The sequence below is a fragment of the Dermacentor variabilis genome, chromosome 8, assembly GCF_050947875.1.
Source record: "Dermacentor variabilis isolate Ectoservices chromosome 8, ASM5094787v1, whole genome shotgun sequence".
Taxonomy (NCBI): Eukaryota; Metazoa; Arthropoda; class Arachnida; order Ixodida; family Ixodidae; genus Dermacentor; species Dermacentor variabilis.
The window spans coordinates 60498181-60518173 of NC_134575.1; the positions used below are offsets into that span (position 1 = coordinate 60498181).

At 46.4% G+C, this 19993-nt stretch overlaps 1 protein-coding gene across 1 annotated transcript in view; it reads right to left on the minus strand.

Annotated features, from left to right (window-relative positions):
• The window catches only part of LOC142591413 (uncharacterized), a 57318-nt gene that overhangs the window by 28033 nt on the left and 9292 nt on the right, over positions 1 to 19993 (minus strand). The window contains exons 4-8 of the mRNA XM_075703741.1: positions 16112 to 16207; positions 14087 to 14182; positions 13861 to 13956; positions 12171 to 12266; positions 8925 to 9020 (exon numbers count right to left, since the gene is read on the minus strand). Coding sequence (XP_075559856.1) covers positions 8925 to 9020; positions 12171 to 12266; positions 13861 to 13956; positions 14087 to 14182; positions 16112 to 16207 — 480 coding nt within the window. The remainder of the gene's footprint in view (positions 1 to 8924; positions 9021 to 12170; positions 12267 to 13860; positions 13957 to 14086; positions 14183 to 16111; positions 16208 to 19993) is intronic.

Genomic DNA, 19993 nt, shown 5'->3' on the forward strand with positions numbered 1-19993 from the left:
CGTTTACCTTCATGGTGATTTGTTTTCTTGTTATCAAACTGTGCTATGTTCTCAGACAGTAACTTTTGCGGCGTCCAGACAGTTGCGGTAAGGTGCTTTAGTAGCTTAAACCCAGCAATAAAGTTTCGGCACCTGAATGCCGAGGCTCTGTGAAAGGGTAGTGCTACGATACGCAAAGTTCGTTTTATTTTTACAATAAACATTTATAAAAACTTTACGAAAAGTTTAACGTGGAGTCTGTGGAACCGTTTCTTGAATATTTTTGTTCAGTAACGTTTTTCAGCTTCACAGTTCTTCAGTGATATTCCGTTCTCATCGCAAGACTCTTCCGTGTATGACAAGGTAAACGTTAGCACAACGAAAACACGGCTCCTATTTATGTTCTGGGTTATTTTGAGGTGAAGCGGAGGCTGGCCCAGTAATTCTTATCCTTTCCCCCGCGTCTGAATGCTCGTTTTTATCTGCTTCCCGAAAACGCGAGATATGATTGAAAATATCTTGGAGTTGCTTCAGTTTCACATTTTGTTTATAAATCCAATGTTTAGCAGTAACTGGCCACACCTTTCTTGTATCTAGACTAAAACAGTTCTGATGCACAGTGCGTGGGTTCCTTACCTATACACAAAGGTGCGCCGGCGCTAAAATCGCATTCCAGTCCCGTTTCTTTACATGCATTTTTCTGCCCCGTATCGCACATTTCCGGTTTTTCATCTGTCCGAAAGAAAGAAAGCAAGAAAAAAAAACAAAAAAACTAAGCGAGTCTCACACGTGTGTCAAACGTTAAGGCGAAAGCCTGATTGCACACTTGCGACACTTGCCACACTTTTTGTAACGATACGTCTGTGATTCGTCCAGAGGCATCGGGTTCGTCCCGCTAAAAAAAAAAATTAGCGAGCGAGCCCGTTTCGTCCGGAAAAACGCTGGCCGAACGAGGCCGCAACTACGTATTTCGCGAAACGTGGTCCAAGGCGTAGATTTCCCCCCAGCAAAAGGCCATGCTATGAGTATGCTGGCTAGCTTCGATTCTCCAATCAAACAACGTGATACCTAGAAAAGTTGCTGCCTTAAAGTCGGGCTGGGACGGTGCCTTACCCATGCACAATGGAGATCCCGCGCTGAAGTCGCAGACCTTTCGCTGCTCCGCGCACGCTTTTCTCTCTTCCTCGTTGCAGCTGGTGCGGTTTCGATCTGTCACGGTGAAAGGGATTCGATTACTCAGCCTCGAAGACGCATAAATTAATAGTTCGAAAGTAATTTGTCTCTATTTTGTCCCGTCATTTGTAAAACAGCACTTAACAAAATTGAGTTCAACTGGATGAAATATAAAAAAAAAACAGCCTATGTATGTGTTCGTTGCGCAAAGGCAACGCAAAGCGCCGAATTACTGGAAGAAAATAGGAAATGAACGTGTGCCTATACGGAATGGGAAGGACAAAAACAGCTGCCAGTACAGTTTAATTTTTAACTGTACGCGACGTTACTTAGAACGTGGTTAGCAATAATAGCATATCTACGCCCACACTCAAGCAATAGTAAGGCCCACCCTTGAATTTGAGCTGGCCATACCGAAATCGAGCGGATGTGAGTCTTATCGCGATTCGTCTGAAGAGGGTTTGAGCTGAATTTAACGAACGCGAGTGAGTGTAGGCGACTTCGAGGCCGCCAAAAGATCTAATAATCCTAAAGAATGAGCCCTCAACTCACGTGAGTGGGAGAGCCTGAACGTGTGCGGCTTGCAGAAGCCATGCCAGTAGCATTGCTCGCAGGCCTCGTCATCCACTTATCATTTTCGAAAAAAAATGTAGAGCCGTACAACGGAACCTATGGTTTGGTTGGTCGTTGTTGCACCGCCTCCACTGGTGCTGCGACGTCGCAGCCATTAAGCTGCGCCCGTTGTTGTTGGATGTGGCCATTTTGCAACGAGTCCCCGGAATAATGTCGCGAGACATTTGTGCAGGAATGCGGCGACATATGCAGCAGTACCTTGCAGCGCGGGAAAGATAATAACAGAAAAGTAAATGCCGTGTGAGTTGTTGGTGGGCCAAACTACTTCGGCAGCCTTGTGTAAAGACTGTAAGTTACGCCGTCTTGTCCCATAAACCTGTAACAGCGGCCGCTGCACTATTACCATGTTTCCGAGAAATCGCACCCTCTACCCTTGACCTTACACGCGTCCTTCTCTTCATCGTTACAACTGCGGCGTCCTTTTTCTGCAGATAGGAAAAGGAGAAACAGAATGGCTGAGACACAGAATTCAATGTCGCAAGATCAAACGCGGGCAGAGAACATACGGGAGAAAACGGGTGCCATCTTCCGGCTTAGCCTCCTCCAGAAAAAATAAAGAACAAATCAGAAATAACAGCGCTCGTAATTGCGGTGTACATACGCTCTACAAGAGGAACAAAGCGCGCCTCCAAATTTGACTCTCATACAGCGCATAATAGTTAACATACATGCGCACGGAGTTCCCTCTGCGAGTTTCCTAATGAAACGCTTCGTTACTCATTCCTCATCGAGGGGTATTTACGCCCCGAAGCTTAACCAGGGCTACGTTAGACGCCGAGCTGACGGGTTCCACTGCCTCGTGCCTATCGGAGGTGTTCGATTGTTTGCGTTTGGTCGCCCAAGATTCTTCATGAGGGAACTGAAGCTGAGCAATAAATCACTGTGCGTTGGTGGCCTACTCTTTCAGCCAAATGTCTGCACTTCTTTGGCAAAAAACAAACAAACAAACAAACATTTGTTTATATGGAGAGAAAAATGAAGGGAAACTTCAGGCAGAACTCCCCTCTTGAGTTTCATTGCACCTGCGACTGACAGGTCGCGTGACCGACCGTGACTGACGACCAAGGAGCGACTCGCGGCGACTGACGGTGACACCGGCTAGCGTGACAATAGACTGCTGTCACACAGAAATGTCTCGCGATTGGCCGTTACGACATCGCCACCTGAAGTAAGCGTCAGCACATACAGACGTCCTGCTACTGCACCGCTGATTGGTTCAGTAGGTTTGGGAAGCGACTGAAAAACCGAGAAGGGAGTGACTGATCCGGTGACAGGCACATTTAGACCTAAGTGACCATTTGTGGCTGGTTGGTTTCGACTGACTTGTTCGGCGCGACCTGTCCGAGTCGGCGGTATGCACGAGCCTTTAGAACTCTGGGCCAAAGCTATACGCTACTGAGGCGCAGTTCTGACGTCATTATTTTCGTTCTATTTGCGGGGATACATGTTCTTTCCGTGATGGAAAATCGCATGAAACTTACCCGGTTGGGGCTTTTGATACTTCGAATCTCACTCGAATATATATTTTCTCATTATTAAACAATTACCCGCAGCCTAGGACAGGCATTAATTGTCGATATCGGTATGCCCTGGGTAGCTGGTGCGGAAACCTCAAAGCAGCGTCGCCACTGTACTGTCGTTTACTTCCCATTTACGTCGTACGAAGCCTCTGATGGCAGCTGAAATTGCGCACACTCACTCGGGTAAGCGCAGTTTCACTCCAAGCGAGATGCACAACATCGGCACGCTTGTAGTGACGCCTGTCAGGGGCAAAAGAGGCCGAGAGCGAGTGGAGCTATACTAATCCAGGTACAGCCAAATTAGGAAGGCCCACTAAGCTTCAACAAGACACTTCCTCACCAGAACGGGAATTGGCCTCCCTGGTGCAGTATTCGGCCAACACCTCCCACATGGCTCACTCAATTACCCAATGGCCCTCAGTCCCCAACAGCTGCGGAGTACCTGACCAAGGCGGCGGTAACACCTGTAACGCAGTAAAACGTGCTAAGAATCTCTGGATCCGTACAGGCCGCCAATGGAAACTGACCCTTGCAATGTTTAACATCCGAATCCTCTCGAGTGAGGCTTGTTTAGCAGGACACCTTGAGGAATTATCAGACATTGTTTGAGGTATCATCGGGCTTAGTGAGGTTGGAAGAACTGGTGAGGCTTATACATTGCTGAATAACGGACATGCCCTCTGCTATAGAGGTCTCCTAGATAAGAAGCAATACGGGGTAGGATTTATAATCAATAAGGACATGGGGGGCAACATTGATGAATTCTACAGCATTAATGAGAGGGTAGCTGTAGTCGTAATCAAGCTTAATAAGAGGTATAGATTAAAGGTAGTACAAGCGTACGCTCCAACATCCAGTCACGATGATGAGGAAGTATATCAGTTTTATGAAGATGTTGAATTAGCGATGAGAAAAGTTCAAACTCAGTATACTATAGTAATGGGCGACTTCTATGCACAAGTCTGGAAAAAGCAGGCTAGGGAACAAGTAATTGGCAACTACGGCGTCAATTCTAGGAACGCTAGATGAGAGATGCTGGTAGAATTCGTAGAAAGGAATAAGCTTCGCATAATGAAAACCTTTTTCAAGAAGAGTCGCAGCAGAAAGTGGACCTGGAAAAGCCCTAATGGTGAAACAAGAAATGAAATTGACTTCATACTTTCTGCTGATCCCAGCATAGTGCAGGATGTAGAAGTTATAGGTAGGGTGAAGTGCAGTGATCATAGGTTAATGAGGGCTAGGATGCACGTCAATTTGAAAAGAGAAAGAGCAACATAGGTCAAGAAGAAACAGGTCAACCTTGAGGCAGTAAGGGCAGAAGCAGACGAATTCAGGCTGGTACTCGCAAACAAATATGCAGCTTTAGAACAGAGAGATGATGATGACATAGAGCTAATGAATGAAACCGTAAGTAGGTTGGCTTCAGAGGCAGCAATTGAAGTGGGAGGCAAGGCACCAAGGCAAGCAGTAGGCAAGCTCTCCCAAGTAACAAAGGACTTAATGAAGAAACGTCAAAAATGAAATTGTCCAACTCAAAAGATAAGATAGAATTCGCGGAACTGTCAAAACTGATCAACATAGCGAAAATAAGTTATATTAGAAATGATAACGTGAGAAAGACTGAAGAAGCCGATAAAAATAGACGCAGCTTGAAATAAGTGAGAAGGAACCTTGGCATAGGAAAAACCAAGATATATGCACTGAAAGATAAACAGGGTAACATCATCAGCAATCTCGAAGGTATAATAGAAGCAGCGGAAGTATTCTATACTGACCTTTACAGTACACAGATGACTCAGGAGCACTCTATACGAAACAATAATGAGCAGTATACAGAAACTCCTCCTATAATTAGAGAGGAGGTCAGAAAGGCCTTGCAAGGCATGAAATGGGCAAAAGCGGCAGGAGAGGATGGAATAACATTCGATTTAATCAAAGATGGAGGAGACATAATGCTAGGAAAACTGGCGGCTCTGTATATGAAGTGTCCATCGTCTGCAAGGGTCCCAGAAATCTGGAAGAATGCAAACATTATGCTAATCCACTAAAAGGGAGACGTTAAAGAATTGAAAAATTATAGGCCCATTAGCTTACTCCCAGTATTCTACAAAATATTTAGCAAGATAATATCCAATAGAATAAGGGAAACACTGGACTTTAGTCAACCAAGGGAACAGGCTGACTTCAGGAAGGGCTACTCTACAATGGATCACATCTATGTCATTAATCAGGTAATCGAGAAATCCGCAGAGTACAATAAGCCTCTCTATATGGCTTTCATAGATTACGAAAAGGCATTTGACTCAGTAGAGATACCAGCAGTCATAGAGGCAAAACGTAATCAAGAAGTACAGAACGTTTACATACATACCTTAAAATATCTACAAAGGCGCTACAGTTACCTTAATTCTACACAAAAAAGGACGAACATACCTATAAAGACAGGGGTCAGACAGGGAGATAGAATCTCTCCAATGCTATTCACTGCGTGCTTAGAATAAGTATTCAAGCTGTCAAACTGGGAAGGCTTAGGAGTAAAGGTCGACGGCGAATATCTCAGGAACCGTCGGTTTGCCGATGACATTGTTCCATTCAACAACAATGCAGACGAATTACAACAAATAGCCGGGTAAAGAAACAAGAGTTCAGGATCGCCACTCGGCCTCTAGAGTCTGTGAAGCAGTACGTTTACCTAGGTCAATTAATCACAGTGAACTTTGATCATGAGAAGGAAATTCACAGAAGAATAAAAATGGGTTAGATCGCATACGGCAGACATTGACAGCTCTTGACTGGAAGCTTACCATTGTCATTTAAAAGGTAGGTGTGCAATCAGTGCATTTTACCAGCGCTGACATATGGAGCAGAGACTTGGAGAGTGAGAAAGAAGCTTGAGAACAAGTTAAGAACCGCGCAAAGAGCAATGCAACGAAGATTGCTAGGCATAACCTTAAGAGACAGAAAGAGAGGGGTTCGGATGAGAGATCACACGGGTACAAACAATATTCTAATTGACATCACGAGAAAAAATGGAGCTGGGCAGGTCATGTAATGCGCAGGTTAGATAACCGTTGGAAAATTAGGGTTACAGAATGGGTACCAAGACAAGGGAAACGCAATCGAGGACGACAGAAGACTAGGTGAAGCGCTTTGTTTTTGTACGTCTCCGTTTTTTGTCGTTTCCCTACTTCCACCAATCGTCCAATCGCCTCTTACTAATCTATTGCGGACGGACATGTTTACTTTACTTCTGCTCTCGCTGAACCCAAGGGCTTCAAGGAGGCTAGTGGTGCTTAAATCGACCGCTGGGCAGTGATGCCTAAATCGACTCGGCTGCGGGACGGCGGCGCCATCTAGGAGCGATCGCTCACAGTGTTTCGCCCGCAGACATGGAAGGTAGAGGGAGGAAGCCTGCCTCCGGGTGCGGTTTGTTGGCTGGTGGTGCAGAAGGGCGAGGGGGGCCTCGACGCGGAGAGCCGCGATGAGGCGGCAGAGAGGGCACTGGAGAAGATGGCCTCATGTTGCGTGCGCGTTGCAGCGCCTGGCAACCGCGTGGTCGGTCGCATCTGCGCCTCCAAGGGGAGGCCGGGGGACCCAAACAATTGGCGCAGAAAGCGAGCTTGCCCATTTCAAAACCTATAATACTGGTTGCGTGAAAAGGTGAATTCCATTCTTCGCAAACACGACTAAAGCGTTCGGTGTCATTTGCACTCACCGTGGAAAAGCACAATCACATGTTTGAGCACTCCTTGTGCATTTACGGAAAGCTTCGCTGTACGTAGGTTCCAACAGGGCACGTCGGATCCTCCGCATTAAAAATGTATTAGCTTAGTTTCTAGTAAATACGGTTACCTTATAGTGTGCTTGATATTCCGAGGCATTATCTTGATGTACACAGCGTAGCGCCAGATGAAGATAATCTGGGACAATCTGTCAAGGACCTAAATGCTGAAATTAGGCACTCGATGCAGCCCACGCTTCCTACCCATGCAAACGGCTGCTCCAGCACTGAAATCACAGGTCATTCCCTCTTCCTTGCAAGCTTGTTCCTCTTCTTGGTTGCAGGCTTTGCGTTTTCCAACTGTTGAAATTAAAGAAATATTTATTTATGGACGTATAAGATATTGTAAAAAGTGCAAATGCTTGCGGGTGATTTGACAGTATTGTATCGCCAATCCAAGATACATATACATACATAACGTGGGGATTCACACTTACCGCTACATTGGCATATTCTCTTACAAAAGTATTTTCTTAGCATACGTACGAGTTACGTTAACGCTCGCAGAGAAGGTAGTCCGACAACGACATATCTGCGTAATAATTACATTTTATTGTTCACTAGACGCTGCGTTTCCCTAGTTTCGCAATCAATCTAAGTGCGATAAAAGTACCATCACCGGTAAAAGTACCATCACCATCACCTGAGCTCGGCTACGGTGCCTTTGCACCAACGGTGAGCGTGTACCTTGTGTCGATCCATCCACAACGCTATTAAGCCGAAGAGCGGTGCCCAGTGCTCATCGCGTGGTCGTACTGCGCCGAGCCACACTTATCGCAGGTCGAAGCCGACGGATATTGCCCGAGCTCTCGCAAGTCGGTGGCCCATTGTTTATCGCGGGAGCAAGCAGCATAGCCGGGGGTAGCCATCATCCCGCAGTGACATAGAAGTGACATGCCGTTCCGTATTTATTCGCCCTTGCTCCGGGAACCCTTAGATTCCCGTTTAGGCCGAGACCGGGCCCTTGTGCAGTGTTGGGTGTCGCCAGAGACAAATAAACAGTCTCCGCTAACTTCTCATACTGTGTTCTCATGCATCCGCACCGTCGCAGCCGTGCAAACTCCTAGACGTGGAGCCGGTGAGACAAAGAAACCACGAATTGCAGCTTAAGAACCTGCGCATATGAGTTCGTTGTCAATCTGAATCAGCTATACGGAAGGCAGCTTTCATTTTATAATGATTTATAACTAAGTTTCAAATTGAAGCTTCGGACTCTGGCTGTCCTTTGACGTTCGATACGCATCATGCCGTCGCACGCGCAACCTAAAGGCCAAACTACACATACGCGTGCCGGCGCGCGAAATATATTTCGCGCCCGCGCGCATATACGGTTGAACCTCGCGAGGAATGGCGGTTCGAACCTTCAAGATCCGCGCCAGCGCACGCCTACTTTGCTCAATGTTTCTTCCTTGGTAGACTTCGTTTCGTGTTTCTGCGAGGCAGCCAATAAGTGCCAGAGCACCGGTAACTATCTGAAGAAGGTACCTGTGCCCGCGCCGCGCTTCGACGCGTACGACCCATGCCGCAACATCTGCGCATGCGTAGGCGCGCGGGCGTAAGCTTTCGCGTGCCGGCAACGTACGTGTACTTAGGTTTTAACAGCTTCGCTGTAAACGTAAGAAAGAGACTATTCGGTAAATCTTTTGGGGTCGTCACAGCAAGTTATACATGTCTTACCCATAGCCTGCTCTATTCTACTGCTTCATTTGCCGTCAGCCAGGAAGCCGTGTCTGCGTGCATTTAATACCGAATACAGGCCATTGTTCTTGTTTCTGTTACACCCACGATTTTTCTTTTGAACGAGCTCGGTGCGCTGACGATGACGACGTCATACTTACCTATGCAAAGAGGAGCTCCGTCGACAAACTCGCATTGTCGATTCATTGCTTTGCACTTTTCCTCCTCTTCCTCGTTGCATTTCATGCGTTTCTTTCCTGTTAGGCGAAATAACGCTAATATGAATTAAATATAAAAATTAATTCCCACTGCACACTTTCTGGCTGCCTCGTTGTCTTCCTTCGTATCGTTCTAACTATTGAAGATTACGGCAGAACTCGTCTCGCGATCACTGTCGACGATAATGCCACTGATAGCGACGCACCATATTCCTCAAGTCTCGTTTTTTAGCCTATGTAGTGGTAATTTTGAGACTTATTGATTAGGCTATATGTTTACATACTCCGATATCATCATCATCATCATGAGCCTGGTTACGCCCACTGCAGGGCAAAGGCTTCTCCCATACTTCTCCAACTACCGCGGTCATGTACTAATTGTGGCCATGTTGTCCCTGCAAATTTCTTAATCTCATCCGCCCACCTAACTTTCTGCCGCCGCTGCTACGCTTCCCTTCCCTTGGAATCCAGTCTGTAACCCTTAATGACCATCGGTTATCTTCTCTCCTCGTTGGATGCTCCGGCCCATGCCCCCCCCTTTTTCTTTTTCTTGATTTCAACTAAGATGTCATTAACACGCGTTTGTTCGCTCACCCAATCTGCTCTTTTCGTATCCCTTAACGTTACACCTATCATTTTTCTTTCCATAGCCCGTTGCGTCGTCCTCAATTTAAGTAGAACCATTTTCGTAAGCCTCCAGGTTTCTGCCCCGCACGTGAGTACTGGTAAGACACAGCTGGTTATACACTTTTCTCTTGAAGGATAATAGTAACCTGCTGTTCATGATATGAGAATGCCTGAGAAACGCACCGAAGCACATTCTTATTGTTCTGATTATTTCAGTCTCATGATCCGGATCCGCGGTCACTACGTGCCCTAAGTAGATGTACGACCTTCAATTTGTACCTTTTAATAAGTTTCACAACAAGACCTGCCACCCTCTCGTTAATGCTATAGAATTCCTGTATGTTACCAGCTATATTCTTATTAATCAGGAGTCCGACTCCTAGTTGTCGTTTCTCCGCTAAACCCTGGTAGCACAGGACGTGCCTGCTTTTTGGCACTGTATATGAATGTTTTGCCCTCCTAACTTCACTGAGCCCTATTATATGCCATTTACTGCCCTCTAATAGCACTACTAGACGCGCCTCACTAGATAACGTTCTAGCGTTAAGCGTTCCCAGGTTCAGATTCCAATGGCGGCCTGTTCGGACCCAGGTATTCTTGGCACCCTCTGCTGCGTCACAGGTCTGACCGCTGCCGTGGTCAGTTGCTTCGCAGCTGCTGGGGACTGAGGGCTGGTGTTTGATTGTTGTATTGATATAGGAGGTTGTGGCCAAGTACTGTATCAGGGTGGCCAATCCTGCTCTGGTGAGGGAGTGCGTTGCCAGTTCTGGTCACCGGGATCAGGCCGCGCTCTAGTTCTGTTTATGCAATTTTATCGACACGCGGATATATATATATATATATATATATATATATATATATATATATATATATATATATATATATATATATATATATATATATATATATATATATCCGGTGGAACATTGCGCGGCACCGGGATCCGAACCACGGTCCTCTAGCACGGGAGGCGGACACTCTACCTCTGCGCCACCGCTGCAAGTCTCCGATATGATCCCACTTATATATGAAAATCACTTGCCATTGCGGTCCGTACGCATGAGGCTTGATGACTGTATGATGCTGACACCGTGACCATGCAATGAGAAAGTAGGAATAATGGCAGAAGGAAAAAGCGTGTAACGACGATGGTATGCCAACAGTGATGTGCAGATTAAATTATGATGATGGTATAACGACGACATGAGGACAACGAGATGACGACTTTATTGTGACAACCGAACGACAAAGCCAGCACTACGATGATCGCAAGGCCAAGACGGGTGCATGACGACAGATGCATGATACGTCTGTGTGTTGACGACGGAATTACGACGATGGCAAAACAACAGCGTGAGGTCGATGATATGACGACAGCGGTATGACGAAGAATGCATGACGATGACCGTATGACGACCATGCATGCAGTGACGACAGTAGCAAGACAGCGGCTTGAGGACAGTGGGATGGCGACGAGTGTATGATGACACTGGCTTGACGACGACGGCATTATGACAAGATCCGGATGACGTAGCTGGAGGGACGATGATGGCACGACCACGATGGCATCGCGACGACGGTCTGACAATGGGGGTACGATAGTGACTGAAGAAGATGGCATGACAAGGACGCCATAATCACGATTGAATGACGACAGTATGATTACAATAAGATGATGAAGAAAAATTGAAGTCGATCGAATGACGAAGGCGGGATCACAACAACGACATGACGATGGAATGGCGTTACTGAAGCGCTCACAATGATGAAACGACAGCGTGACGACGACGACGACATGATACGATGGTGTGAGGACGATAGGATGACTAGTGTCAGATGATTGCTGGAATGACAACAATGCAACGACCTTGACGGCATTGTTACGCCGAGCGCATACCAAGTAACCTAAGCTATTTGGACCACTAGGTCGGGGCAGAAGGCATGACAACTACAGCATAACGAGAGTCAGGTCACGAAGCTGGAATAACGAAAATTGAACGACCGCGACGCCATTGTTATGGCGATTTGACGACTGTATGACGACGATGGGCTCGATGACGAAGGCATGACGGGTGCCGGATGGCAAAGCTCGAATGACGGTGATGCAACGGCCACAATGGCATCACGACCACGAGCACACACATATCGGCCCAAGCCATTAGAGAACTTGGGTCACTAGGTTGGTGTAAGAGGATAGATAGATAGATAGATAGATAGATAGATAGATAGATAGATAGATGAGCTCGAAGCGGTTCAAGTAGTGAAATAATTCTATTCGCATTAAAAACAGAGCCCGTCAGATCTTAATGTTATAGCTCGCTCCTATATACAATGTTGGGCCCAGAGTGCATTTTCGCTAAATGCATCACCACAACAAATGTGAATTATTATTTTTTATTTATTTAATACATACTGCTAGCCTTATATATAAGGCTGTAGCAGGGTATCCGAAACATCGTGATCATACCGCTGTTGTTCTAAAAAGAAAGAAAAGACAATAGTACAAAGAAAGAGGAGAGCTTGGTTTTCAGTTAGCCGTGAAGTTCACCGGCGGCATCTTACCCGAACAAATAGCACCTCCACCGATAAATTCGCATCCCTTTCCCATTTTAGCGCACCTTTCCTTCTCAGAGGCGTCGCATGTTGAGCGCGCAGGGCCTGGTGAAGGAAAGAGACGCACAGGAGAAAAAAATTGCAATGCGTATTGTGTAGAGTATAGTCAGTACACAGGCTCTTTATATAAAGGAAGTCGGTTTTGTTCAGAACGAGACTGGTGCTCTGAATGAAAATGTTAACATAATTTTCGCCGGCTTTTAGCGAGTTATGTTAATTTTACCATTTTGTCATTGGTGCGCATGACACGCGTTTACGATAAAACTGCACACTCGTTATTTTCTGGTTTACCAGGAAGACCAATTTCACGGACGAAGGACGTATACCCTCTCAAAACGAATGCAAATACGCGGCGCGCCTGGTCGTGAGACAACCCAACACAAGGGGTATATTTTACTAAAGCTATATATTTATTAGGCTCGCTTTATAAAAATACACTCCACACATAAAATATTCTTGCACAATTTGAAAGTAAGTCGGTAATAAGTGATAGATTAACGCCAGAAAAACTTGTCGTCACCGACTACAAGGTCACGTGGAGCAAGAAACAACTCTAATAGGTTTGAAGGTTGCATTTCGTTCGCAGCAGGAGTTCCGTAAATAATTACACAGTTCTTCGAGAACTAAAAGCTCCACAAAGTGAGAAGGCTAGGGGAAACGAGGATTGGTATTTTCATCAACGAAGAATGCGTAAACTAGAGCAAGCTTACCCCTCTCCCTTCCCTCATAAAAGAAACGGGAAACTTTCCGGAGAGCTCCTACAAGGCAACTTTACGGAATTTAACAATCCAAACCTGCTTATGTTAATGAAAGCGGCACGCTGAAAGTAATGTGCATGGTGAATTTCGGTGTAGGGCTGCAATATTGATAATTTTCAGGATATAGCGTGAAGGACAGCTTCTGCTCATATTGGCTTTACCACGTACAGCTCACAGCGGTCGGCCAGAGAGACGTCATTCATTTGTGCATCAGCCTGGAACGAGCTGTTACCTAATAAGTAATAATTTTACACTACTATGAATAGAGAAACATAGCCTACGGCAAATAAGTGTGGGAAAAGTTATTTTTTTTGAGCTACAAACAATGCTATACGAAAGTCGGTGAGTCTGCGTAGCTTGTAAATTAGCCCGAGCGACAAATAGAGACGATGAGGGGAAATATGGTTACCGTCAAAAAATAAAACGTACACCTCACAATACGAAAGGTTAAATAACCTTTTCTGGTAGGGCCGCAATAATTTGAAATGCGTGGCCAGCTATAAACACGCGCACATGTGACGGCGAGCAAGGACTAGGCGATATTTGCATTAGGCTTGCATGTTCGGCAGGAATGGAATGTCCGACGAAAGGGACGTCTGCAAATAGGCACTGTGGTTTTAAGCAGTAGTTTATCCGATTTGTGTTAGAACTTCCGCATATTTGCGTAATGTTATTTTATATCGCGCATTTTTGTATGTGTTTAATCATTAAAGATCAGCAGCCCTGCAGTTACTAGAGTGAATTACGGTGGAAAAGACCACGAGGATAGCATAACGCACGCACGCTCACAGTACAAGGAAAAGATCAAACGCGGCAATCTGGAACAAGCGGAAGTATTTTTTTTTCGTCACAGCTCTCTTTCAACAAAAGCAGCTCCTTACCGTGACACAAAGAGGTCCCGTTTACGAACTGGCATCCTTTGCCGAGGGCTTCACACCGTTGCTTCTCCTCTTGATTGCAATCTGTGCGATTTGGATCTACCGGAGAATGATTAAAAAAATGCAGTTGCATCAAGCACAAGATTGTACACAGTTTCGCATGTCGCACGCAAAAGTCTTGCCAGTGGCAAACATCGTTAATCACAGCTCGTCGGGGATAGTGACTTACCGATGCAAAATGCTGCCTTCGCAGTGAAGTCGCAGTCTTGCTTGCTTAATTTGCATGTCTCGGTCTCTTCCTCATCACACTCTGTGCGCGTTTTTTCTACGAAAAGAAAACAACTATCTGAAAAAATTGAACACATAACTGGTGACGTCATGTTTGTGGAACTAAGGAGCAAGTGCCGCTGATTCATGTCGAGTATTAGCCAGACATTCGTATGAAGGAAGGCCTATCATTGGCGGAACGGAAAACGCAAATTTCAAACCTTCTCACTGTATATCGGGCCATCGTTTATGCACTTACTTGCGAAGTTATATTATAGCTCTGTCTTTTTTTATGTTCTATACGACATGTTTATTGGTGATATACACGCGCAACTAAAACGTATCTGGTTCTGATTTGTTTTGCTTGTCAGGCGTATGTTTAACCAAATAATTTAGCATTTAATTCTGCTGCCGCGCTTTACTGCTGTACTTGTAAGAAATCAATAATATGAAGACCATCCCGCTTATAGACGATTTACTTATAATGTCGCTGGCACGGTGTCTGCTGTACTCCGGCGTCTATATATATATATATATACGAGAAGAAAGGGGAAGAACCGAGGGGTCCGATTTTTATTAATCATGTCGTAAGAAGCCAACAATCACACCAACGACAAAACAGGGGAAATTACTTGTACTTACTGATAGAAATGATAATTTAATGGAAATAACCGTGGATGAAAAAACAACTTCCCGCAGGTGGGGAACGATCCCACGTCCTAGCATTGCGCTTGCTATGCTCTACCTGTTGAGCTACCCGTCGGGCCGTTTCTCCATCCACGTTCTTGGGTGTTTATGTGTTACTGCTAGAACTAACCCTGTGAGTGTTAGCCAGCGTCACCACTCATAAAACTTGGCGGCGGATGTGGAACATCCTTTTTTCCGCAGGCATCACGAGTACGTGATCTTTTTGGGTGAAGGCAACTGGTAGACCACGTATTCGTGATAGATCACGTACTCGTGACGCCTGTGGCAGAAAGGATGTTTCATATCCGCTGCCATGGTTTGTGAGTGCTGGCGATAGCTGACACTCCCAGGGTTAGCTCTAGCGGTAAACCATAAATACCCAAGAAAGTGGATGGCGAGACGGCGCCGCGGTAGCTCGGTTGGTAGAGCGTCGCACGCGTAATGCGAACACGTGGGATCGTTTCCCCACCTGCGGCAAGCTTTTTCATCTACTTTCATTTCCATTATTTATCATTTCATTGATTCAGCTAGTAAGTACAAGTAATTTCCCCTGCGTTGTCCTTGGTGTCATTCTTTGTTATCTTCTTATGTTTCTTTTTCGGGTGACCGCTTTTCGCCTCCTAACAAATGTTATCGCACAGTGCAGGATGCGCCTGCATGTATCGGAAGTTTCTCGAATGTTATCGATACTTCCATCCGATGTGTGTTGTCGCCGAACCTTGGTTTATCTGATTTTACGCACGCGAGACGCGAATCGGGTAGAACTTTCTGGAAGGCACGCGGGCATCGCCGATTAATGTGGAGCTTTCGATGACTCGTGTATAAAAGCGGACGCACTAGACCGGCAGGTGAGATTTCGACGACCGCCGACCGTGTTCGCCGCTCTTGCTGTGTTTTGAGTGCACTTCGCTTTTATGGGAACAAGTTCGCCCAATAAAACGCCAGTTTCGCCATTCACAGCTTTCCTATCCTTACCGTCACTACCATGTGACTATCTATCTATCTATCTATCTATCTATCTATCTATCTATCTATCTATCTATCTATCTATCTATCTATCTATCTATCTATCTATCTATCTATCTATATATATATATATATATATATATATATAGAGAGAGAGAGAGAGAAAGAGAGAGAGACTTGACAGGGCGACATGGTCTAGTCGGGTACCGTGGTTGCTTTTACCAATGCCGTCTAACCCACTTCCGGTAAATTTAAAAGAATAAAAGTAAGTTGAGCAAGTGCACGAGTGAACGAAGCGTGATCACGCATTGCACAACTCGTCGCGTGTGCTTACCGACGCACAGAGCTGCGCCGTGTGAGAAATCGCAGCTGTATCCCAGTTCCCGGCATATGGCCTCCTCCTCTTCGTTGCATTTTGTGCGTCTCCCGGCTATGGAGGAGAAAAGAACGAAACCAATGAAATCTTCTAAGGCATGAAAACATCTGGGAAGTTGGCCCATCCGCTCGCACGTCGGGGAAAAAAGAAGACGATTAATAATACACATTCAACAGGCGCTTTTGAATTTGTGTGAAGCGGGTAATTAAATGTTATAAAATAAATTGTGATTCGGGCAATTCTATTTACTGTTATTCTACGCAACGTGTGATCTCGTACAATCTTGATATTCATCTGCCCCTCCCCCCTCCCTTGCAACGTTTACGAGCTCGAATGGACGCTTTGGAACGCCGACGTTGTGACGTCACAAGGACGAAGGTTATGTGTTTGACGTTTGTGGGGGAAAGAATGGCAAGGAGAGAGGTGCATGGTAGAGAGAGAGAGAGAGAAGCGACAGACGTGACCTCAAAGATAGTGGACAGCTTGAATTAATTAATATTGGCGCCCACTTGATTCCTGCCACCTTGACCTAATGGCGAATGGAGCATGCGCTCTTTTCGACAGGGCAGCAGCAGTCGCGGTCAGCAGAGTCCCGGAGAGTTTGCAGAGGGTTAACTTAATGAAAGGAAAAAAAGAGCAGAGAAAGAACACAAGGCGGAGAACAGATGAGGAATGTGTCGAGTTTCCCGCATTCCTCGGTTCTCTGTGTCGTATTTTTGCGCATTCTTCAAGACACAGAAAACTCAGCGCCACGCAGAAGTGTTACCAAAGAGACAGACCAGGTCTGTTAGAAAAGTATCCGACCCTTAGCCGAAGAAAAAAGAAACTGGCATAACTGGAGCGTTAAAAACCTAATCACCCTCAAAGTAATTTCCTTGGGACTCCACACACTTCTCACAGCGGTGCTGTCATTGGTGGAAGCATTCCGGGAAGGCCTCTTTTGGAATGGAGTTTTGCTCAGCTGTTGTTGCAGCCATAATGTCCTCTGTTGTCTGAAATGGCATTCCTTTTAATGGCCTCTTGATTTCGGGAAATAGCCAGGAGTCGCAGGGTCCATATCAGGAGAGTAAGGAGCCTGTTGAACTACAGGAGTCGGGTTTTTCGCCCAGAAAGTATGATTAAAGTGCGAAGAATTTGCAGGAGCATTGTCGTGATGGATGCGCCAATTTCCTGTTGACCACAACTCTGATCTCTTGCGCCACACAGAATCACGTAGGTGACGGAGGACATCCCTGCAGTGGTGTAGCAACAGGGAGGGTGGGGGGCGTGGGCCCTGGGTGCAACGGGCCAGTGGGGGGTGTCATACACGTATGAAGACACCCGGAAATTGTCGATATCTTCGCCTTCCTCGACTACACCCGGGGGCGGGGGTGACAGAAGACCTATGGGCCCCGGGTGCCAGACGACCTAGCTACGCCACTGCATCCCTGTAGTACTATTCGGTGATTGTTTGACCCTGTGGTGCGTACTCGTGGTGTACCACACCGCGGGAGTCAAAGAAATCAGTCAGCACCACCTTGAAGTTGCTGCGCACTTGGCGGGCCTTCTTTGGTCTTGGTTACATGGAATGCTTTCACTATGACGACTGGGATTTGGTTTCAGGGTCCTACCCATACACCCAATACTCGTCACTAGTGATTATGGTGTTCACGAAGTCGGGGTCACTGTTTGTGGAATCCAGCATATCCTGTGAGACTTCAACACGAAGTTGCTTTTGCTCCACCGTGAGCATTTGGATTGAATAACTTTATTGAAAGGTCCTGCGAGCTACGGGACGCAAGGTCCCATAGAGCGGGCTACTCCCACGTTGGGACCGGGAGTTGTAACTCCCTGGCCGCATCGTGGGCTCGCTGGACGGCCCAGAGCTGCTCTGCCAGGTCCGTGCTACGTAATGCTTCTTGTAGCCTGGCGGAGTCTTGATCCTTGTTTGCGTGGGTCCGACCATACGACCAGAGCAAGTGATGTACGTATAGTGTGCTATGGCAATTTTCGCAATATGCTGTTTTGTATAGGTCAGTCATGTAGTGATGTAGTCTGTTCTGCATGGGGTACGTGTTTGTTTGAAGCATTCTGAGCAGCTTCGGCACGAATTTCACCGCAACTCTTCATGGCGAAATCTTCGATCATAATGGAATGTTCAGAAAATGTACTGATGCTGACTTCTTCCGCAATTTCTCGGATAGTCACACGACGGTCTCGCATCACCAAAGTGTTCCCTACAGCAATGACCTGGTCATTTCGGCATGTTGGAGCGTGGCTCACCCTCCACCGATGTGCGGCCGTCTTTAAACCAGTTGTATCACTCCTTAATCTGTGTGCTGCACATCGCATCGTCACCGAAAGCCGTCTGAATCTTCCGAATGGTTTCCACTTGGCTGTCGCCCAGTTTCTGGCAAAATGTGATGCAGTAGCACAGCTCCAGTTGCTCCGCTATTTCCCTTGCAATAAAAAAACCGACGAGAGCACTGCGCACTACCTCACTCAAACGCTGCGTCCCAGCAACTGACGCTATGGGCAGGCGGGAAAAAATTCGCACACGCGCACGAAAGTTCAAGGTCGGCTGATGGAAGCGCGCTTGTTTCATATCCATCAGGTGTTCGCAAAACATAAGGTCGGATACTTTTCTAACAGACCTCGTATGTGCATGAAAAAAGAACTTACTCTTAGCTTGGACATCGTGGGGTACCGAAATATAGCCCCTTGAGCCACAATTGATGACTGGGTATTCATTGAGGCCACCTCGTTTAAACATCTTTCTGTAAACACGGCGGAAACTTGGCAGGTAAAAAAATGGTTTTGTTGCACGAATATTTACATCACATTAGGCTGGTCTACATAATTGCAAAAATTAAATTGATTAGGCATGTTCATCTGTTATCAATAATGCGTTTTGCTAGGAAAACAGCTGAAATATCTGACACAAGTAGATCTGTTGGTCAAGTTAAGAGCCGTCGCTGCAAGAAACAACATTAATTAGGAGCCAGTTATCCAGAACAACACGTCGAATTTCTCGTCAAATCTGACAGTTCACATATGAAGATACCGTTGTTTTGCATTAATCTCCGTAATAAAGTGACATAATATAGCTTTTATTGCGAGAGCAATTAGAGGGACTCTACAAGCGAATTTCTGCCATGGCCATCGGCATTTGCATAGCCGCGACGTTCTGTACAAAGCGCAAGTGCGATAAGGTCGCGGCCCCACGCCGTATGCTGTAGGTGCGAAAGAAAGCATGCAAGAGTTAGGTGCGAAGGATGGGGGCTTCGTGCGGTGGCGTCTTCTCGCGCGCGCAAGGACAGAAGAGGGAAGATGTACGTGCGATAGGGCGGAGGGGTAGGGCGGAGCATACGTCTCAACTTCTACTCCGGCCATGGCTGCGCATGGCGCGGCGGCGCGCGTCCCATCTTTGAGACAATCTGCGACGGGTTCGAAGGCTAGATTACCAGAGAAAGCTGATGGCTTCGTGTGCGCTGTGCTCTGGCACGCCTGGTTCGCATTGAAGCGAGAGGCAGTACGAAGGGCAATTCGCTCGCCGCTGCCGCCGCTCCATCACGTCAGCGTCCTGACAGCGCGTGTCTGCGGTGATCGAGTGAGATGTGTTCATGTCTACCTGTGCGTGCGTGATACCATGCTTGTTAGTTCAACTACAAATTGAAGGTTTACGGCAGTTGGTACGCGGATAGAACCTCTAAGCTTACTTTGTATAGCTTTCTAATAATTTGCAATCGCGATCAACACCACCTTTCTGGCGGTACTGCGTTTTTTTTTGGTTAGCCGAGGGTAGAAGTTGCATTCAGTGCTTTGTTCAAGATTTTTTGTTTCCGTCACTAGTCGCAATAT